Source organism: Seriola lalandi, unplaced genomic scaffold (genome assembly GCF_002814215.2).
Source record: "Seriola lalandi dorsalis isolate HSWRI2012SDOR001 ecotype SW California unplaced genomic scaffold, Sedor1 jcf7180002054660, whole genome shotgun sequence".
Lineage (NCBI taxonomy): Eukaryota > Metazoa > Chordata > Actinopteri > Carangiformes > Carangidae > Seriola > Seriola lalandi.
Genome location: NW_019525213.1, coordinates 765,353 through 789,620, shown reverse-complemented (window position 1 = coordinate 789,620; position 24,268 = coordinate 765,353). Strand labels below are relative to the sequence as shown.

The 24,268-nt window shown below is 40.3% G+C and overlaps 1 protein-coding gene across 1 annotated transcript; it reads right to left on the bottom strand.

Annotated features, from left to right (window-relative positions):
* Positions 1–922: 922 nt before the first annotated feature.
* grm1b (glutamate receptor, metabotropic 1b) lies at positions 923–23,223 on the bottom strand. The gene is made up of 8 exons (XM_087177900.1): positions 22,432–23,223; positions 18,749–18,998; positions 12,699–12,934; positions 8,776–9,022; positions 7,639–7,807; positions 7,038–7,164; positions 4,577–5,504; positions 923–3,563 (listed from the first exon to the last, which is right to left on the bottom strand). The coding sequence occupies exons 1-8, from the start codon at positions 23,138–23,140 to the stop codon at positions 2,717–2,719; spliced, it is 3,513 nt and encodes a 1,170-aa protein (XP_087034026.1). The 5' UTR covers positions 23,141–23,223; the 3' UTR covers positions 923–2,716.
* Positions 23,224–24,268: the final 1,045 nt, after the last annotated feature.

The following is a 24,268-nucleotide window of genomic DNA, read 5'->3' as shown; positions in this document are numbered from 1 at the left end:
CGCAGCTTGTGCTCAAATCTGACTCCCCGAGTGAAGATTAATTCATTTCACACAGACAGGCTGTTATTATTTGGCAAAGGGCTCACAGTTCTTGAATTTGAATTTAAAGTTGCTCCAGACACACAGTAAGTAATGCTTCTGTTTGTTTATCATGTGTGACTTGAATTAACATATCAAATTGAGAGTGCTGCTTTAGTGTTATGTAACAAGTGAGAGACTCACAACAATAATTTACTGAAATAAAATACTATGTTTCCATGGACACTGGTTAGGGTTAAAATAAGACCTGAGAAAACACTGCAGTTTTACTTGCTGCAGTTTGCAGGCATGAGAACACTGAACATACTGTCAACTTATTCAACAGTTATCACCAAATCACAGCAGGATGTGTTTGAGTTTGATTTCAGCAGATTGAATCTCTGAAGCACATTAGTGTGTTTTGGCTCTGTAGAGCAAACTAACATACTGCAACACTGACTACACTCACCTGTAATATCACAGCGATGCAGTGTCACCACTGTTCTGGCATCGCATTCAACTGTTTTTTAGAGTAAAGTCAACTCCAAGAGTAAATTTGTATCCTTCATCAAAGCGTTTCTCACACTAACGCAAGATAATGCTGCTTTTCCCAACAGCTACATCTCCAGTGACTAAAGCTTTTAACAGCTTGTCTGTACATACCGTCACTGAGGTACTGAGACAACTCACCAAAAGCAAAACCATAGCCGCGCAGTTTTCCAATAAACATGCTGCAAATATTTAATTGTCTCAAGCCTTCTTTTTCCTTGTATGACTTCTTCCACATTCTTGTTTTTTCTTTCAGTTTCTTCCTTCAAACAAAAGCCATAAATCTCTGACCTCTGATTTAACACAGTTGTTGGATTACAGCTACTTAACTTTTCACCATGAAAAACAGGAAACAAAAGCATAAAAAATATTTAATTTACTCCAGTCAAACAAGTATTCTTCAAATGCTCTACAGTAAATATTGGTTTAAAATGGCAGACTTAATTTATACTGTGTATATATCAGGCTGCAAATAGCTTATTCAGAATATTACTAACAGTAGCGCTTTATCACATTATACGGTTTCAATAGGCTGTTAAAGTCTTAATATTTAGGAAATTGATTGTTGTACACAGCCAGTCACACAATATAAGCATACACGGCTAATGACTTCTGTCTAATACTGTAATGGATACGGATATCATCTGAATACCAAAATATGATACACAATTCATACATTCACAAAACATATGTATATCATTTATCTTATACATAAATTTATACAATTATGAAATCGGATGTCTAATTATAAAAGATACAAATTTGAAACTAGTTTCACTGGCATTTCAAGACCATAGAAATGAGATAAATGTACAAAAGAAAAAAAAAAGCATCTTAATGAAAATGTGGCACTTGAACGTCCTGCTACATTCGTGATACAGACGGTGCACTCGCCTGGCAGTACTGTATCAATCAGAAATTCACAGATAATTGTTTTGTTTTTTTTTCCAACATGAAATCATGTTGACATGTCAACTTTTAAATTCCTTCAAAAGGAGAAGTTTTTTCTTCTGAACTACCTAAAAAAAAGTAGTTTGATATTTGGAGAAATATGCTAAATTTCTGTTTTCCAAGATTTCAGTGAGAAGACCGATATCACTCTTTTGTCTCTACACTAAATGTGGAGCTACAGTCAGCAGCGGGTTAGCTTAGCCTAGCTTAGCCTAGCATAAAGACTAGCTAACAAGTTAAACAGCTAGCCTAGCTCTGTCCAAAGGTAACAAAATCTGCCTACCGGTATCTCTTAAGCTCAGTAATTACAGAAGATAGATCTTGTTAGTTTCATACAAAAATCATAGTGTACAAACAACAATTTGTGATTCTGTGAGAGTTAAACTTGGCGGGGTATTTTTTTGGCTGGATGCATTGAGGTTTCCAGGCAACCGGCAGAAGAAATTACTGCACCAGCCAAGAAATAGCCCCTGTAACTCCCAGAAAAGTGGTGGTTAGTGGTGCTAGTACATCACCTCGGACAGAGCCAGGCTAGCTGTTTCCCCGTTGTTAAGCTGAGCTGAGCTAATGGCTGTAACTGTAACTTTATATTCATTGGACAAATATGAGTGTGGTATCAATCTTGTCGTCAATGCTCCACAAGAAAGTGAATAAGCTTACTTCCCAAAATGTCAAACTGTTCCTTTAAATCTCTTCATGTCTTTCTCTTCCTGATAAAACACGTACTGAGTAACACAAACACATTTTCTTAAAATACTGTCAAATTGAATCGTTTTGCGTCACATACAAACTATATTCACCATTAAGTCGCCCTGTTTAAAACTCACCTGCTTGTTACATCACCTATGTTTGTCAGATAAATCTATTTAAATGACATTAATTCATAAAAGTACATACATAGACAATCTTAGTTATTGGTCTCATAAGAAGAAAGTCTATTTTTATCCTAAAAGCTTATGTTAGCATAGAAATATATGTTTGTAATAGGCAAATTCTTTCATCTAACATCTAAAAGAATTTTAAAATGTGGCGCTTTGTGTTTCACCCTTATCATGTAAAAGCTATTAATCTATAGAGTGAAAAATGACTTGTAAGACCACAGGATGACTTTTTCCTTATATATATATCATCATATACAGCACAAGTCATTATAAATTGGAAAATATAGTACAACTGGCAATATTTTAAGCGTGTGCCCTCACAGAGTTGAGGAGCTTTGCTTGAAGTCTTTGAGGATGACAGAGGCGTATGTCACATTTGGAGGAGAGCACAGAATCGACTCGGACACCGGCGAGTTGGGGAAGGGGCTCACGGGAGGAGCAGCGCAATCTCGGAAGGGGGAGGGGGGCATCAGAGCCAGAGAGTCCCCCATAGCTAATTTGACCTCGACCAGGTCCTCCTCGTCGTGAATCTGTGCGTTGTTGTACATGTAGCCGTGCAGAAGGCCGAACTGCTCGTTCTCCATCTCGTCCTCCTCTAAAGGGGAGGCGGGCTCCTCGTCGAACGGGTCGAGATGGGCGGGCAGGACCGGGTCCTGCTGGATGAGGTGGGCCTGGTGGTACACGGGCATGCCGCCGCTCACGGCCTCAGGCATGCTTATCATATCATTGAGCTGAGGGATGTCACTGTTGAATTTGCGCACCACCACCTCCTCCTGTAGGTGGTCCACGATGACATGTTGGGGGATAATACTATTTTTCTGGAGATGCTCAGGGGTATAGAGCTCCACCTCCTCGCCCACATCTTTAATCAGCCCACAAGCAGGCATCTGCCCGTGGGTCATCATGGGGGGAGTGGCGGGGGGGTTGTATGTGATCGGCTCACTCTCGTCCTCCTCAGCCACATTGTACAAAGTCTTAGTGCTGAGGTCTGAGAACTCCAGTGCTGTGTTATGGTAGGTATTAGTTAAGGGTTTGATGACAGCCATCTGATTGGAACCTGCTTCCTGTCTCTTCACATGCACTGACAGTCTGTGCCACATGTGATCCCCTTTTGGAGGATGTCTTGCACCTGGTTCAGACCATGACACAGACTTTCCATTAGAACTATGAACAAAATAAAGACGGCTGTTACTTCACAGGAGCCCAGAAAAGTGAAGACAAAAACAGCATTTCTGGTTCAAGTAAAAGACCATTTCTTTCATTATGTGTAAAATATTGTAGATTGTGAGCAATATTCCAGGGTATCTGCAGGTTTTAAAATGTACTGAATTCAGTTTCCTCTAAAATAGGCCTCTGAAGGTGATAAAGCCTTATTTTTGTATCTGATTGCAGGAGATGTTACACATTTATAAACTAAAGGCCAGATTATTAGGACAGTGAATTTACAACACACACACACACACACACACACACACACACACACACACACACACACACACACACACACACACACACATTCTTTTGCAGAATTTCCATTTCCATCAGACCTGTACTCTCACTCATGTTGGCTAAAGTAACTCCAAAATTTACTTACAATGGTAAAGTGCTTAACTAAGACTTAAATGAAGTTAAAAACATAAATGAATTAATCTTTTTTTAGTGGTTTATCCATTTTATCCCGGCTCCTGTGTCCAGGTCTCATAATTGTATTAATTATATCATTAAGAATTATTTTAATTACAGCTGGAAAGTTTAAAAAAAATGTGATACAATTATATATAATTCTAGGCCACACTGTCCCTGCTGGTTTCCAAAGATACTTTCATACTTTGGCCACTTTACTTTGTAAAAACTGGCATTTAATTGAATTCTCCACAGTATTAAAAAGATCAGTCTTGATTTTAATTCAGTGAACTCTGCAGAAACCCTGTATTCTGAATTTAATTTGTCATCCCTTAGCACACAGAGATGCTTGTTTTAATATCACCAACAGATTAAACGTTGACATGGCTGTGTGAATTGAGTACTGACCTATATCCGTCACACTGTACAACAGGTGATCCTATGAAAGTGAATACAGTAAGACATCAGGTTCCCTTTGAGAGGGAATTACAGTAAAACCAGCATCCCTGAGGTGCCTCAGGAGCAGGACTCTCAGACTCAATTAATGAACCCACCTGCCGTTCCCAGCGTTCTTCTTCCTCTTGAACATGTTGAGCAGGCTGTTGCTTCGGCAGGCGATTTTGCCGTCGCCGACGTGCATGCGCACAGCGTCAGAGGTGGTGAACGCACTGCGCACGTTTCGCTCCGGTTTGGCTATGATGATGTACATCTTTGGTGTGAACATACAGCCCAAAGCCACAGTCACACTGAGGCTCACGGAGAAGGATGTTGTGATGATCTTGTAGTTGCTGCCAAAGTAGATTGGCACAAACGCCAGCCAGATGATGCACGTGGTGTACATGGTGAAGGCGATGTATTTGGCCTCGTTGAAATTTGCGGGGACGTTGCGGGTCTTGAAGGCGTAATAGGTGCAGCTCATGATAAGCAAGCCATTGTAGCCCAGAGGGGCAACAACACCAAGGTTGCTGGTGTTGCAGATCAGGAAGACCTCTCTGATGCTGGGGTAGGATTTGATGGGTTCAGGCGGCTCCATGATGATGAGGGTAACCTCCAAGGTGAGCTGGACACTGATCAGGATGGAGGCGATAACCACCTGAGCCCAAGCACTCATGAACCTCGGCTTCCTGGTGCAAATCTTCTTCTTGCTGCCTGCCAGGATGCGGGCAATGCGGTTGGTTTTGGTCACCAGGGCGGAGTAGCACATGGCGGCTGAGAGTCCAACGAGAAGCCGCTGGAGGTAGCAGGAGGCCACGGTGGGGCGGGCGATGAGGGTGAAAGGACACACATAGCCCAGGAAGATGCCTGCTAAGATGATGTAGCAGAGCTCCCGGCTGGAGGATTTGACCACAGGCGTGTCGCGGTACAAGACAAAGACAAAGGCAACAAATGATGTAACCAGGATGCCCACACAGGAGAAGACCACCTGGATAATGGACTCTGGGTTACTCCACTCCAGGTAGCGCAGGGGGATTGGCTCACAGCCTGAAATGGGATAAAAGACATGAGAATAAATACACAGCCATAAATACACAGCCACTATATACTGAAAGCAACTCATCAAATGTTCATATTTTCTAGTGTGACCTTGTCGGCAAGACTTTTGATTATTAAAGTGCACATTGTCTAAATCTAAATTAGTTCTGCATAGAAAGAAATAAAGGAAAATATTCTGAGGTTTTATATTAGGGAGACTTTCAAAATTAGTTGAATACATTTTAGCCTGAGAAAATACAGTAAGAGTCAAAGTAGGTTTTTAGCTCAACTATAAATAAACCCCTTTCTACTGAGCCATGGCCAGGCTGGGCTGCAGCCAGCGGAGGAGGGGGGCGAATGCAGCAGGACAAAGTACATCACTGCGTATTTCATGGCTCCAAATAAGATCTCCTTCCTGCTTCATGTTAAAAACACACTTTAAATATCTAATTTGTGTTGTTTATTAATTTATTGTATAAAAGGAAGAGGGTTAGGTTTTAGAACAGTAAAAGTTTTATGTCCTCACTGTGCTCCACATCTTCTCTTTTCTGTGTATCTAAAGGTCTTGTGGTTAAAAAAAAAAAAAAAAAAAAGCCCGCATGGAGGCAGGATGGTCCTATTAAGAAAGTGTCTTGTCTTTGAACAGCAGAGAAGCGCCTTTGAAAGTGGGCCAGAAGAGTGGTAAGTGAAGTAGGGCTGCTGTTGGTTCGTGAAGATGATGAATGGCTCTCAGGTGTCATGGGAAGGCGATGGAAATAGGACAGAATAGGTGTATGAAATAGCACCGCAAAAATCTTAGCAGGACAAACTGTACAGAGCACAAGTGGAGGGAGGTGGGAGGAAGGTAACTTTTTACAGAGACCGAAGCTTCTCCTCTGAAAGCATCAATCATGCAACAGGAACTCAGCCTGTGGCCACGTACGTGACCTAAAACCATCTTTTCAGAACAATAAGATCTACTGTTCTAATCAGATGAGACTTTAATTGTTCGATAAATTTTGCGGAGAAATTAAATTTTTATAGATTTAATGCAACAGTTTGACATTTCTGGAAACACTTTGTTGCCGAGAGTTCGATGAGAAAGTCAAAATCGCTGTTGCATCTTTCCGGTAAATATGAAGCTGCAGCCAGGAGCCCATTAGCATAGCTTAGCATAAAGACTGAAAATGAAAAAAAAATGAAAAATTTACACCAATTAGCAGCAAAAGACAACAATTTTTGGTTGTTGGATTATTTCTTAGCCAGGAGCTGTAACCTCCTCAACCACATATTGTTATTTTTACACGATTGGGCTCATTTCAGAGCCAGACTAACTGTTTCCTGTGCTGGCTGAAGCCTTATGTTGAACAAGGAGATATGCAAGTGGTATTGATCCTCTCACCTCTATCTCTCAGCAAGGAAGTGAATAAGCATATTCCCCTAATGATCAAACTAACAAAGGAAAACCAGTCGGAGCTCTTCCAGCTGTGCTGCTGTGTAAAAAGTTTTCCAAGCAGATGAGAGTTAAAATAATAATCAGAGAGTAAAGGAGGACAAGCCCACCTTCCAGTTCCTCATCAGGCCACCAGCCCAGCTCACAGGCCTTGCATGTGAACTCATCCTGGACGTATTCATTATCTTTGCAGGCTGTGCAGATCCAGCAGCAGCTCACTTCTCCCTTCCTGATCACCTGGTCGACAAAACACAGTCAACAAGTTTTTCTTTTTTACTGTTGTAAAAAGTAATGTAGTGTAATAATATATTATATAACAGAGTCATCAAGTGAAGTAGTTACACAGCTAATTTATAAAGAAATAATAGGTTGTAAGTAATGGCTTTATTAATGGTTATTTACACATTTTTATAGATTAGTTATGAACCATTAATAACAACTATTGTGTTGCCAGGTTGTGAAAACGTATTTCTAGAAAAGGGCTGCAGACAATTTAGAGCAAAATCAATTCATTATCATCTTATTAATGCTTTAATTAATGACATTTTAACATTTCTAACTAGACTTGAGGACTTAATATACACGTATATCCAAATTAAATTATTACCAAAAAATAAATGATAAACACCATCCAAAAGGGATTTTTCACAACCTGGCAACCCAAAATGTGTTTGTGTGTGGTCACAACATGTGAGGGATGTGTCCTTTTGCCTTGATCTCTCCTTTGGAGCAGGGCTCACTGCAGACAGAGCGGACCATGTCACTGTGGTTCATCTGGAACATGTCATCGTCAAGACTGAGTAAGCCCTCGTGCCAGGAGCCAGTGTTGATGTAGTCATAAACACCAGGCTCTACACGCTGGAAGTTCATAATCTCATACCTGGGGATGAATAGAAAGCCACAAGTCGACAAGGTTTCACCAGCACTGAATCAATTCTTAAATAACTCTTAATAAAAAGAGTTTTACTGGCAGTTACAACAACAGAGGAAGGGTATGTTCTCAGCAGGGGCCTGTCTGGTTTGTGATCAATACCACTGTAGTGACTCAGGGATTATTTTTCCAGGTGCTGATGTTTCTGGCTTTCATCTACTTGCTCTCTGTTTTCCAATAAAAAGTTCCCAGTGGAATTTCAAGCCACCGCTCCAACCTCACCTGATGATGCAATTTCAGTTCCTCACGGATGAAAGATAATGCCAGAAATACGATAATATTTATTTATTAAAAGATAAAAAACCTTTTTCCCAAGAGTGTACATAACAAAGAAGAAGTTTTATTATTTGCTGCGTATGATTTTTAAAGTATAGCCAGTCATTTTACCAGACTGTTGCACTGATATTCAAAACTGATTTTTCACTTTCATTTGTTGTCTATAAAGATGAGATAATTCGTCGTAAAGTTTGTGTTTTAGGCAGAATTATTCTTCATATAAGAACCATAAGGATGTAACCAACAATTATTTTTATTACTAAATGTTCAGCAACACTCCAAAGAAAAAAACCCCAAAGATGTTGACTTGACTTTCATAGAAAACTGGCAAATAATTGAGAAGCTGGTAACAGTGAATATTGCGTGTGTGTGTGTGTGTGTATTTGTCAGATTCCAGCTTAACAAAGTTCCCCTAGTTGTCTCTGGGTTTCACTCAGGGAGGAGAGAGTCAGAAACTTCTAATGGAGGAGATAAAATTGGATCTGTGTTGCTCCAATTTCAACTGGTTTTCTGATGGAGGTTGGTAATGGTTGTAGGTCACCTAATGCTGCTTAAAGTGAAAAAACACCACAGGTAAACACAGGGCTCTGAAGAATCACTATACGGTATTTCAAGAATAGCGAAAATGAAGTGCGTTTTACCTCCCAGGTGAGTCTCCGTTCTCGTCGAACCATATGTCCTCTCCAGAAACACCCATGAAGGTCGTCTTGAGTAGGAAGTCCAGTAAGTGGCTGCCATCGACGGGCTTCATGGCCTCACAGAGCCCCACGTGGCCGGGGCAGAGGTGAGTGTGCATGTCATGCAGCCCGTGGGCCATGGCGTAGATGGCGTTGATGACGAAGCCCATCTTGCTGTCTTGAACATAGTTGTCCTCCAGATTCTCATAACCTGTCCACACATGAGAGCATGGTGAGGATTCATCTCCCGGAGCAAAACCCTTACAGGGGGGGGGGGGTCGCCTCATTTCTGCAAGCGGTAGCATGTTATGTGATTTCAAGTCTAAAATTCAGGTGTACTGCACAGGTGTGTCTAGCATGATGTCACATATTACAAAGGAGTGATAGGGTGCTCGCAGATGCATTCTTGTTATTATTCTGTGAATACAGGCAGGAAGCCACACGCCTCTTTGCCTCTGTGGGAGACTGCTTTAAAAGAACTTGAAGCCTCAGAAAGCAGTTTCAAAGAAACCTTGTTACCATGGCAAGACTATCCATTTCTGCATTCATGAGTCAGGATTCAATTAGAGTTGGTCTAAAGCACTGTGCCACTGAGATTGTGTCTCCTCAAGCAGAAACATAAACCAACTATTCTCATGTGTTTGGATCTTTTGTCTTCGGTGTGTATTGTTTTTCCTCAGACAAAGACGATGAGCGAATGACACCAGAAATGATTTGTATTTGGATACAAACAGTGTGTGATGTTGAAACACACCCTATCAGTTCAGTGTAATGCAAGCTACAAGCAGAGTAAGCAGGGTTTTTTTTTTTTTTTTTAGTTGCTCGGTGTAAAGCTAAGATGTCAGAGTCATTACAAAGAGCTACACCATGCATTCAATCCATTTCGTTGAAAACAGTGGATGTACGTTTGGCAGCTTCTGGAGTTAAAGACCTTTTTTTTCTTTTTTTTTACAACTTCCCTTTTGGTGGAGGTTTTTTCTACTAAATACTTGCAATTGAAATTTTGCATCCTCTGCAGCTGTGGTCCAGCGCAGCAGCTCTCACTGTAATTCACACGTACATTTGGAGCACAATAAAATTAGCACTTTATGCTTGTAAACAATCAAAGCCTATGAATTTTAATCCAGCACATGGTCTATTACTGCTAATAGGAGTGAAAATAATGTGATACAGTCTTTCCCTTCAGTGTATCTGTCACCTGAATCAGTTCCAAAATTTCCTCTTTAATATTTTATGCAAAAGAAGTGGAACATGATGGAGCAACTGATAAATGTAATACCTGCTGGAAAATGATACAGCTTGTTAAAATGTACCCGAGTTTTTCTCCTTAGAGGGAATATATTACATTGGCTGACCACTGTTAATGACGATTTGATAATACATTTGATTATATAACATGAGCTCAGTTAAATGAAATTCAAAAGGGTGAAACTCCAGATTTTGTATTATTAAGAAATATCAATGTAACATGTCATTTTATACCCCGTATAGCTGGTGTGTGCTCCCGTTATATAGCTCCGCACGTTATCAAGCAAGTGAGCTTGTGCTACACTATTAAAGGATTGTGAATTACCCTTTGTTAACCCCAATACAGCATGGTTAGCATGCTAACCAGCTAGCCCCGGTTGGTCCGTCTCATCACTGTAGCGTCCATTCTGCCCTGAAGACGCAGCGCTTCTCAGATGCTGTATTATAACCTCTTGTCTTATAAACTGAATGGTGGCTGCAGCTCTTGCCTGGACTGATAAGTAAACAGCTGTTAATGCTAATATGGGCTTACAAATAGCCCAAATGGGTTAAAGACAAGTTGTATTCTGTTCTATTTTCATCACAATGTCTTATTTGACACTGATCCAGATTCAGATTTAAAAATATACAAGGATTGATGTGAGGGTCTGGACACCTTGCTCTCTGTGTGCATTCTATATTGTTAACTATACATTTGTGTTTGTGTGTGCATGAGTGTTTGTATGTATATGTGTGTGTTGAAATGCATTAGGTTTGTTGTATAACACTTTGGCACAAACCTGGTTTGTCTTTTAAAGTGCTCCATAAGTAAATTTGACCTTGACGTCGACTTGGTTGCATAATTTGTCAGTAACATTGTCAGTTGCTTCATGCGTCGTTTTTTTTCTAACTGTTAATCAGGATTCACCTGCTTCACCCAACAACATTTAATTGTTTTGATGTATGATTCATGAGGCCGGTGGATCTTTATGAGCATCATTCACTGCTGGTGCGTTTGAAGTACTTGTGTTAAATCAAGTTATGGTCGTTAAAAAGGACAGCAAACAAACATGTAAACAGTAAAGTCGGTTGGGCAGCAGCTGGCTGAGCGTCCGATGGGACTTGCTGGTGATGACCTAGTTAAACAGCTCCTTGGCGTTGACGCTCGCCTCACTCCCTGAGCTGTGTGAGCTTCAGTCATGATGCAATGATGTCATGATGTCAGCATGCAAGCAGAGGACCTACTGCTGCACGTCAGGATTAGTTGGCTGCATGATAACTGAACCTTCTCTGTTTATTACATGAGTTAAACTGTGTAGTGAAAGAATAAAATGGACCTGAAAATTATTTTCCAATGCAAATTGGCTTCACCATTTCCGTGGCTACATGCAACTTAAGCCAGATCAGCCAGTTACCATCTCACTCAAATGTTATTGGGCTGTTTTATATGACTGTCTCAAAGCCAGAAAGGGTGTGAGAGCACAAAGTGAGAGCAGATGGGAACCAATTGTTGGGCTCTCACTGCAGTGTACCACAAAATAAAAAAATAAAAACATCCCAATAGCTTCATATATTAGAGGTCAACTGAGATTAATACTACATTTTGAGGGAAAAAAATATAAACAGACTACTTGAATTATCCAAACGTGATAAAACCTTAATATCAGTCAACCTCTATGTATATTGCCAAAGTGAGGAGCATTATGGTTCCATTCAGAGGGATTCACTCACCGTCCTGGAGTTCTACACCAAAAAAATAAATACAAATATAAATAATAAATGAAAAAAACCCAAAACAATAGAACAGGACAGAAACAGTAACTCTATCTCCGCTTATGTGACAAAAGTAAATACTCTTATAACTGCTACTTAAACATGATGCTTTGTAGAAATTATTAAAAGCTTGAGGTATGTGCATAAAAAAGAGGGGAGGCTCTGTTCTCAGTAAGATACAAATAATGTGCAAATGCTGCAAAGGAAAGGAGATTAAATCAACTGCAGAAAGGAAGGTGAGATGGCAAAAAGAAATTTACAGAAGGATCTCGAGAGTTGTCAACTTAAAAGTATGGTTTCAATTTTTTTTTTTTTTTTTGCTGCATGCATCATTTTATATTTACGTTTATCAACACGCTTACATTAAAATAATTTCAAAATGTTTTTAAAAATAAAGGGTGCTTGAGAAAGCAGGAGTAAAATCTTCATCAACCTAATGACTTAAGATTGAAAACGTAAATATATAGGTATCTAAAAAAAGAAATATGTATGAGGAGTATGTAAAAATATGTTTTAGAAACATGCTTGTTGAGCATTGTTTCCAGAAACCAAGAACTTAAAGCTAATGCATTGAATTTGTTCCTTTGTAAAAGAAAAGGATTTAATTTACCTAGAGCATCATCCTCTGTAAAGCCAAGAGTCACAGAAATGAACAATATGAAAAAATATGTGTTATTGGATTGACTTAGAGAGAGTTCTACCCTCTGGCTGTATAATTCATTATTGAAGAGTGTGTTCCAGTTTACGGGGCCTTTTGGCATCGTCCTCTGGGCATTGCACACATCAGAACAGTTCAAGAAGACAAGCTGATGTGCACACTGGCGTAAAAATGTAAACCAGAGAAACTGCAGGAAACGTCATAATTGCCTGACGAGTTGTTCAGCTACCTGAGCAGTTCCGTGCATAATTCATGTTCTCTTGCGGATGTCCGGGAAGGCGGCACTGAAACCGGTACTGCCAGAACTCGGGGAACCACGGGTTGCGGGTGTTGGTGCTGAGCCTGAGTTTCAGGAAGTAGTCGTCGAAGGAGGAGACCTCTTCAGACTGCAGCTTCACGGTGATGCCGCCCACAGCCTCCTGTTCATATCCCTCGACCACCTCGACTCGGTCTGCCCAGCCGTCACTGCAGAGATGAACACACTGCAATTAGTACAACTAGAACTAGCCCCGGTTTGTCTTTATCAATGTTATATACCAGTCAGAGACCTGAGCATGACTGACAAACAAATACCCATTAACCTCTGAAAAACACTGAAGGTAATTTCCAACGCTTCTCTATTTCCTGAAGACATTTCAAGAATCCTTAAAGATTCAACTAACCATCTGATGCTCGACATAGCCACTAGTTTGATCAAGTGATAACAACTCTTGACAGCTGTTTGATTTCTCAAAGCTTGACAGCCAAGACTCTCTGTGTGACACTTGATCCTACTCTCTCTTTTGATCAGCACATTAAAGAAATCTCCACCGAAACTCTGTCTTTTCTGTCCATGGCTAATGCAGAGACCCTAATTCACATTTTGTTTGAGGGTCTGCAAAGGTGTGTGCAAGGACAAAAAGTCTTCAGACGGTTCAGAATGCTGCAGCCAAAGATGATAATTTTTTCCAAATCACAGACAGTATCCATTTTGAGGAAGCAACGGAGACTGTTCGCAGCTCAGGGCCTTATAACAGCAAAGAAAATTCCACAACACTCCGAGGCTTCCTACCAGTTGGACATGCCTGCAAGACCTCCAAGGGAAGTCGCCCAGGAGACATGCCTCACCAGATGAAAAACTCGAGTAAACAAGCTGTAAAACGTTGCTGGGGAGAGGGATGTCCGAACTACTTTGCTTGACCCACTTCCACCAGGACCCAAGTGGAAGAAAATGGACAGATGGTAATTACACGACACAACTAGAAAACACCAGAAAACACTGGAACCACCTTCAGCACATCAGCTTAAGGATTTGTTGGGTGTCCAACAAATTCGGTCTCTCTCCATCAGTTTCCTGGAGGAAGTCGATGTAAATTTTAATGATAATTCTCACAGCTCTTTCGAGGTCGTGTGCCTTGGGTCCTATTTGTTGTCAGCACCTAGAAGTTACTCGACATCCTCCCAGATCATATTCTTCATTCATGTTTACAGTCTATAATGTTGTCATCCTGACTGTCCACACTGTCAATCTACTATGTTGATCTACTCTACCTCTGTTGAATGTCTTTCCGTCCTGGAAGAGGGAATGTTAATACATAATTGAAGGATAACATGCTTGTGTACGGTCTGATAGGTGATTCCCAAATAAAGCCGTTTCTCATTTACATGTTTTTCTCTTAATGTTGTCAGACATTTCTAAGGGTCTGAAAAGTCAGTAAATTTAGCGACAAAGGCGCCAACACTGCTCGTTTGCGCCTAATCATTTTGAAAGAGCAACGACCGATGGGAAAACTCCAACACTCAGCTGGCCGACCAGTGGTGTAACCTTATCACTCAGTCACACATTATTTGGCTGACCAGTTGTGTAACTTCAGCACTCAGTCAGTCAGTCAGTCAGTGACATTCGATTCTATAGGGCTGGCTGTTGAGGTTCAGTCAAAACAACACGGCATAGTTGTCAAGATTTTCACGTAGATTTTAAACCTAACCCCAACTCTGACAGCAAAAGTCAAACAATAAACTTTAAAAAAAATCAGCATGTGGCAAGAGGAAAACGACACGTTCTTGCTTTATGATCTTGTTGTGGCACCAGAAGTCTGTTTGAAGCCACATGCAGCCTCATAATCTGGGCTCAGACTAAATCCTGCAGAAAGCTTCTCCCTTTTGTTTCTTTGACTTCGTTTCCCTCTCAGCCTCCCTGCTGAGGGGCATGGAGAGCTCGCTGTACTTGCCAAAAGAAAAAAAAAAAGAAGTCCACAGACACAATCACAAGTCCAGTGAGAATTCACAGATCAGTACTGCAGCAGACAATCTGCCCTGGAGAGAAACAAGCTCCCACCCTCACGCACAGACTCTGAATCTCGAGTGTGGTTTTGTGTCTACACTGGTCATACTTTGTATTTATAGTTTACATGCTCGGCTATTCGAAAGTCGATTCTGCATTTAATGCTCACACAAAACATCACGATGATGAGACAAAAGCTTTTGTCTGATGCCTCAGATTTGAATCATACCCAAAAAAAACAAAAACCAAAAAAACAAACAACCGCCCTTCATCTGAGTTGCAAATGCTTCTTGAGTATTTTTAAAGCAGCATTATGCAGTGTGGGATCAATCTGTGATGCACATATGTGATAGCCTACTGTATTTCTATGAGTGAGAAATGAACGAGGAGAGCTGGGGACATGGAGGCCTTAAATAGCATCGTTCCAGGGATGATTTGACATTGAAAGCGGCTCCACAGATTTGAACAACGCTCTGAATAAAATGAAACATCACAAATTTCCTCGCTGAAAGGAAGGTTGAAAGTTAGTCCTCAACCCTCTCTCTCGCTCTCTTTCTCTGAAAACTAAAAATCTTGGAACGAGAAATGTCAAATTAATTACAAAATCTTCATTCTACCTTCTTAAAAACAGACCAAGCATCAGACGTGTCAAGGCAGGACTTGGAGAAACTAATTCATGCTTTCATTTCCTGCAGGTTTGATTACTGTGACCTCTCCCCCAAAACAACTCTCAGACAACTTCAGCTCATTCAGGAAACTGCTGCGAGACTCCTCACAAAAATATCTCTCTGACCGTCTTTAACCATATGAAGCCTCTTGGCCTCTCACGTCATCAAGTTAAGGGCTGATAACTGTTCCCACAGTACAAGCTAAACGTAGCAACATTTAGAGCTGGGACAAACCTCCAGAGGATACAAGACTTGTTCTGACTTTTACCACCTTTAAATCCAGGTTAAAAACTTTTGTTCTGCACTGACTTTGACTAATACTCACCATGAACCATCTTGACTGACACCTACTCTGTATTTATGTCTCTGTTCTTAACTTTTTGTTGTGTAAGGGTTTCTATTAATTTCAATTTATATATCAACGTTTTAACGGTTGCTGTTTCTATGCCATTCTGTCTTTTTTAGTTTGTAAAGCACTTGTCTGGATTTGTCTTTGTGTATTAAATGTGCTCTACAAACAGTTCGATCCGATGTAATAGAGCCTGACAATGTGAAAAAGTTCAAACCAAAATGACAAACCTAATTCGAGTTTTTCCCTTTTTTTTTGGGTCGTGCTTGCATCTCAGCTCCGGGTCTGTAGGTCAATAGATCATTTTGGTCCAGACTAAAATAGCTCAATTGCTCAACAATTACTGGATGAATTTCTATGAAATTTTGTTCAGACATTCATGGACCCAGAATTTAAATAATTTGATTAAATCAGCCTGACTTCTCCTCCAGCGCCTCTGATATTTGTGATTTTTGAGTGAAATGTCTCGATAGTTATCAGATGGATCAACACGTGAGATATTCAAGAGGATGAATTGTAATAATTTTGGTGATTCCTTTTCATGCAGCCACAATTGTATTGTGTCCAATATTTCTGTTTATGACTAAATTCCATACTAATGACATTCCCATCAGCCTCAGCTGTATTTTCCACTTCGCTGCTAGTTAGTAAATGTAAGCATTGTCCCTGTGAGTATGTAAACTCCAGTTTCTAAATAATTTAGTGATTTGAACAAACACTGTAGCAGAGGCTTTTTCCACCCAGCCAAAAGAGAGATGAATCTGGAGGAAAACAATGAATTTTTTGTATTCAAAAAGGGAATAATTCAAGGATTTTGATTATTACACAAACTACAGTTAATCAGCAGGACAAAAATATCAGTTGCCAGCCTTAGAGACCGAACCTAGCAGCACGTTTGGCTTGGCTGACACCTCAAGAATGAATTGACAATGACTGTCCAGTGTGACAGTATCAACAGTACCTGGCCATCTGCTTCCCAGCATCACACTCCCCCCAGTCCAACACTCTGAGAGCCAAAAACCTACAGCTCTGACGTCAACACACGCACGTACTGTACAGATTTACACATTTATAACACAGATCTGATATCACTCATTTATGAATCATTTCACTGAGGTATAATTGAAAGACATTTTAGGAAATCACACCACAGAGTATTTATTAAATCTGAATTATGTTTTTATGAAATAATTAATCTTAAGGGAGGTCGTTTTCAAAGCAATACAGATCAGGAGTCAAATATTTGCAAGCTTCCTGTCAAGCAGAGTCATAAAACTGATATATTCTTTTATCATTTCCAAAGCGATGGGAGCTTCACTTGAGAGTTGATCAAATGAATTGTCTGTTGTTTGAGATGTGTGGGCTCTGTGTTGTGAGAACAGCCATTTCTTTCATCCTCCACACAGCAGAAGATGGATGGCTGATGACCAGCACCTCGGGCGTTTGGATTGGCCCGTTGTACAGGGCTGCATGTGTTCACTTGCTGCATTGCTCTAAAAAAACATTTTCCTTTTTCAGTAGTCTCCTTGACCCAGAAAAACACACACACACACACACACACACACACACACACACACACACACACACACACACACACACACACACAAGCCCTCCTTATCTTCTACGGAGATTTTAGCAACAGGGCAAAATTTAAGTGGTAGGAGTAAGAGCAAGTTAAGGCTTTAAGACGCCCTATTTTTTTTCATACATGTATTTAATCATTTGGGGTTTTCAGAAAGGAGTTTTGAGTCCTTCTCATCTGGCTTTGTGAATAAAGTAGCCACACATTAATGAAGCGATTCGCAGCATATTAACCGTGGCGAGCTTTTATCGCAGCCTCGTTTCAGGTGCTGCTACTACTCCTAACAGGACTTGAGATGAGCTGAGTCTCCATAAAGAGGGAATGTCTGGTATAAGTGCTGATATGAGCTTTGATGTTCACTACGCCACATTCCCCAGCTTATGCTGGAGGTGCTGTCCCATATTAGCCCATCCTGCCTGTGATCTGACAGGGAGAGGGAGAGCTCGCTGCATGGATGCATTATTCATTACTGAGCCTGACTCAAAGCATCTTCTGCTTTCAGAGGAACTCTACTCCCGGTAGGAAAAAAAGAGAATATTTCGGTTCCATATGAACTTTGTGTATACCATCCATCCTGAGTGTAGCTACATACTATAACAGGGAATTCAGCATAGTATTTTCCTCATAGAATTATAGTGTCATTTGTGTGGAAAATGTATTATTTGTTCATTAACCCATTTCATGGTTTAATGTGTTTAAATTATTATTATCATCAGTGTTATAATTATTCTGACTCTGATTTATTACACAATGTGTAAAGCACTTTGGACTGCCACTGTATATGAAACATATACCATATATCATATTCATATGGCTTAACCTTAATTCAATGAATATAATGTAAAATGATACAGTTGATCAATAGCATCAAAAGCTCCAAAACAGCTACTAAACGGACCTTGTGGTACGATTAAAGCCACGAAAAGTCCTTAACGTGCTCAGAAAATGGAAATCACAACCTCGTCTGCTGAGGAACATCGAGTGACATGATCGAAAGCTCCAGTTACGAAATGCATTGTGTCTTTCACAACTGTGGAAACTCCATCTGCTGAGGAAGATCATTTGATGCTCAAGAACAGTTACTAAATGGACCTTGTGGTGAAATTTTTTCTCAACTATCTTTATTTTCATTAATGCCACAAATGTCATCAATAAATGTAGAACGAAGTCATGAGAGAAGTGTCCCAGTTCTGAGTTTTTTCTCCTGTTTCTTACTTAAACTTTCAGTTTGCCTGATCATTATTTTGTTTGAGTTTCATTTCCCTTAAAACCTTTTAAAAATCGACTGCAGCACTGAGAGAAAGAATTCTCTTCATCATCCTGGAAAAAAAAAGTTTGAGAACTTGAGTGCTTTTCATCCAAAAAAACATGACAGACAAAACTAAACCCCCCTGTGGGAAAACAACCTCTAACAAACCTGCCAATTAGGAGGAACTCTCCAGCTACTCCGAGCCGTCTCATGGCCATGAGCAGCCCTCGGACTGTCATGCCTTCACAGAAGCAGACAACAACTCGGGCCTTAGGCAGACGCTCCCGCAGCTTCCTCAGCAGCCTGTCGAAGTGCTTCTCGCCAGCGTTGCTGTAGATCTTGTCAGAATGGGCGATGCAGATGCCTTCCTGCGAGGCGAGATCTTTGAACACTTCCATCCCACTTTCACCGTAGTTACCTGAGAGAGACAAGAGGAGCTGTCAGGGGAGTTTCATTCACAGGAGAAAAGGAAGAATCAATTGGTTTTGATTTATGAGTTCACTCTGGAGTCAGTTTTCCACATTGTTTGAATGTCAAACATGTTTTGGGTTTTTTGCTTAAATTATCCAGGGGAAGTGTGCTGAGAACACACATCTCTTCCTTTAACATTTAAGAGGTCCGTTAGATCCCCAGAGTTATTTTTACGGAATCAAGAGCAGTACAACTGGAGCAAACAGGCTGAAGGTGACCTCAACAGCAGTTTCTGAGGACAAGAGGGGCACTTGTCACTTTGAGGTGGCCTGTCCAGATGTCCACAATCAGCACTGTATGGATTGATAACAGCCACCAAATGACTTAAAATAACTTCATCAAGGCTGTTCTCTTCCTGCCTCTGAAACTTCTAATATGTACGTTTATAGCTCTTATTTTATTGCCAAAACAACATACGGATTATCAACACAGTAAACAAAGAGGGCTTGCCAGGTTTTGATTTGGTTTTTTATCAGTTTGTTACAAACTCATATTCCCTCGCTGTAAAAACAGATAAGAGATTTTCAACGGCTGCTTTAACAGTATTTCAGGTATGCATGACACATCTGACTCTTGCTCATGTGGGAGGAATCTCAATTATTGTAAACTTTGTTCAAATGTATATATCCTCTTACATGCTTATAAAATGTGTTTTCAGTGTATAATCTTGAATTATATATATTCATGGCATAAGATATGCTGACAGGTAATGCAAATGTTTTTCCAAATGAGATACAAGGATGTGTGGGAAAATAGCAATTTGTGGTATAGCTGCAGAGTGTCAGTCTGGACTGATAATTAATTATACAGATCAAATGAAGGTGACCTTATCAATTCATCTGGCCACTGTTTTCTGGATTAAGTATTTAATTATTTGTCTATATCATCTTGTTTTGTCCAACTAATAGTCCAATTCAAACTGAAAGATTTTTTGTTTTCTATCATGTAAAACACAGAAAATCAGCAAATCCTCACATTTGAGAAGCTGAAAACAGGGAATATTTGGTATTTTTGCTTGAAAAATGATTCAAATGATTAATTGACAAAGTAGCTGCCAATTAATTTCCTGTCAATTGATGGATTAATGGAGTAACTGTTCCAGCTTTTGCAACAGCAGCTGATACCTGCAGGGGCAACAAATTAAAACACCTGCTGGCAAGACTAAGGATGAAAATTAAAAGAAAAGAAAAGAAAAGAGAAAATGCAAAGGCATTTTGTGTGTTCATAATATGAAATAGCTCTTTATGGTCTTTGATGCCTGAAAGGGAACCTTACATCCTCCACAAAAAACAGACTTCACAAAAGATAATTTTCTATTTGCTTCTCTGAAGTTGCCCTCTACTTATACTGATCGTGGGAATGAGCCTCACAAAAGAGACAACAACTGTCTGCAGCCACCTGCTGTTAGAAATGCAGTCTACATAATGTCATACACAAAATATAACAACTGTTACACTATTGCAAAATGCAACAACACGGATTAAATCAGTGCCTAGATAGAACTTATATATTGTTAAGAACCCCTGTCTCTAAGATGGACTTTCTGTCTTTAATTTCCCGTTTGTCCTCCTGTTGCCTCAAAAAGAAGACAGGACTGTTGATTGAAAAGGGCACTCCATTGATTTTTTCACATAAAGTTCAGTTTTCTTGTTGAGGAGTCCAAGTCAGCCTGTGATAACTTTACACAAGACTATGTATAAACCTAGAATAAATTCAACAAATAATCATGCTATTTTAAACACTTTGTTGGCACACTGGTGGTGTCAACTATGGGCTTAGGGCTACGCCTCTTGTTTCGGGCAGTCACCCAGTTGCCCTGGCTTCCTGGCTGCTTGGGAGCTGCTGGGAAGTGGAGCAGCACTTCCAATTCACTGAGCCTTGCTTCCATTACGGCAATTCATTTATTACTTGTACCATTTTCACTAAAGAAGGCAGAGGAATAACTAAACATACCAAGCAAGAGAAAGCAGGAGGGTGGGAGGAGAGAGAGAATGTAAATGTATGCATGTAAACAGCATGTAAATAACAACATCAGCAACCAGAAATGGTACACTTACTGCAGCACATCAGCACAGCAACTGAAGCACTGTTAAGAAATAAAGTGTTTCTATCCACTGAAATATTAGAGGGCTTTTAATTTTACAGTTGCGTTTGTATTAACACATTATGCAGTAACTTTAACAGGGCAAATGGGAGCTGATCAAAGCAAGGCTTTGTACTAAAATACCAGTATGACCACTTATATATTAGAAATAAAGGCCTACCTCTAATACAAGCCTGCCTCAAATAAAGGCCTGTTGCCTGATGAAAACTGTTATCGATCTTCTTTTAACGCCCTCTGATGACATAATGATACTGTTCAAGCCAAATCAGTTTGAAAGCGCAACGGCCAATCAGAAAAGTCAAACCAAGAGTGTAACTTCATCGCTCACTCAACTCTATCACTCAGTCAGTCAATCTGTCACAGACATTAACGTACAGTTGGGCCATGGCTAGTCCAGCCAAAAAATATAACCCTGGTGATGTTATTAGGCTTGAGACTTAAGTTTTATACCAGCAAGTCTGTTATATAAAGCCATATAACTTGAACTTGCCACTGCCAGTTACATGCTAACAAACAACATAAACAATGAAAGACGCTAATTACGCTAACCGTTCCGATATGTCTGCTAGTCGCCCAATGTAATTCATAACAATATCATCATCAGGGTCTGTCTTAGGCTCAAACATGTAGCTGAGTCTCTCTGATGTTTCCTCTAACACTAATCGTCTTGATACGCGCTGCCCTCTCATCAGTTACCGAAAACTTTGTCAGTACAGAGAGCTCGAGTTTGCATTAGCACAGCCACTAGCACCGTGTCAGCCACTGCCAGTTACAAGCTAACAAACAACGTACGCATCACAAACACTTACCGTTCTGATACGTCTTCTAGTGGCCGCTTTTGGTCACAACAAATTCCTCAAAAACTTATGAGTCTCTGTCTGACTGAGGCTCAAACATCTGGCAGATTCTCTCCGATGTTTCCTCAGCTAACCATTTTGATAAACTTTGCTGTTTCACCTGTTAACTTGGCGCGAGCAGCGGTGGTGGGCGGGGCATAAATCCTGATGCAAATTTCTCAATGAGGAAGTAAGCGTATATGTGCTTACAGCCCCAGTTTTTTATTTACATTTTTTTTCCCCTTTTATGTGGAAAAAAACATGTTAAACAAAAATATTAATCATAGCAGAGTATTTTTTACATAGTTTGAAACATTTCTGTTGAGGAACTATCTTGGCCTCTGCTGCTTCAGTCTTGACCATTCTTTTAGAAAAATCTGTCTCTTGTGAGCTCCTCAACTTTTTGGACATGCAATACTGAATCAAGAAATGTGTCTTACCCTCGGTGTGCACTGCAGACACGTAGGTCCAGTTGTATCGTTTGATGATGTCCAAAAGGGCCCTGGCTTGAAGGGTGTCTGAGGGCACCACCCTGAGGAAGTACTTAAATAAAGTCTTGTCACTGAGGTCAATACTGGTTGCAGAATAGGCAATCTGAGGGATGTTAAACAGCTGCAGAAGGTTTTGGACTTGAATTGCAACAGAGCTGGACCCAGGCCCAATGACCCCTGCAATGGGCTTCTTGGTTGGTGGAGGCTGACTGGAAGGAACCCCCTCGATGCACCACCTGGAGCCGTCCTTGTCATCCCGGATGGAGATGAGGGAGTCTCGTATGAACTCGATGCTCTGCTCCAGAGCCACAGAGGAATGCCAACAGGAGTCCCTGATCTCACAGCCCAGGGAGATGTTGGGTAACAGGTTTGGGTCAGAGTTAATCCGATCCAAGGCGTGGAACATGGCCTCCACTCTTTGGATGCCGTACTGCTCGCGGACCTCCCCGCATTTCCTATCTGCCACCTTCTCAGCTGATGGTTGGTGGTGAACAGAGAAGAGGGCGCCGATTATAATATCCCCGTCCATCCTCGCCACCAGGCGAGAGGCAGAACTCGGCACCACTGACCTCTCATACTTGCCTTTGGACAACACAAATGCCTCAAACAGTAAAACAGGCAAGTACAAAATGGCAGTCAGGTAAATCATATTCGACATTGTGCCACAGGAGCTGAATGTAGAATCATGTCCACTTGGCCATAATGGAGGTCCATCAATCCTCTTTAGGATGAAATGGCAATTAACTCAGCTGCTTCTCCTTCAGTGTTGTCACCCTGCATGTGAAACAAGGGGCATTAATTCTTATTTTTCACACACGTGACTAGAGCTGCAATGATTAGTTAATTAATCAATTAGTTGATCAACCAAAAATCAGTTAAACCTTTGAGTCACTGGTTCCAGATTCTCAGATCCTTTACTATACTTTGTCTTGTATGATAATAAATTGAATATCTTTTGATAGATTTTGATTATTGATTGGACGAAACAACTAAATTGAAAATGTCATATTCAGCTCTGTACATTTCTCACTATTCTCTGACAACATGATTAATTGATTGATCAAGAAAATAAACAGCAGATTAATTGATAATAAAAGAAATGACAAATTAACCCTCTAGGGGGCCTCAGGGCAAAGTCCTGTTGTTGAGCCCATATTGACATACACTATACATGGTAGTGTCATTATTTTCCTCAGGCACACAGAAACCAAGAGCTGAAATGATTAGTTGATTAATTGATTAGACAAGTGCCAGAAAATGAACGGGCAACAAGCTCGACAAATTATTTGTTTAAGTCCATAAAATGCTGATAAATAAATAAATAAATAAAAATCACTTCCAGCCTCTCAAATGTGAATATTTCCTAGTTTCTCAGTTTTCTCTGACAGTAAATTCATAATGATGATGATGATCGTAAATTAAAAAAAATAATTGTCAGATGTATTTATTTTGAAAAGAATTATTCGTTGCAGCATTACAGTTCTCCAGTGGAGTAATATGACCTTGCTCAAGGGTTTCCACATCGAAAAAAGTACAGCAATTTGATAAACCACAACATTGCAACAAAAAAAGCAACAAATATACAAGAAATAAATAAATAAATGAAGCTAAATATATATGTGTGCATGGGGTTTTTGTAGCCCCAGGGAATTTGGGGCCCATGGGCAGTTTCCCACTCTGCACAGTTGGTAATCCAGCCTTGGTTGCAGCGCTACATCTTTCATTCATTTGATTTATCTTTTACTGTTGTTTCATTGAGTCAATCACATCATAACTCTCTAAAATG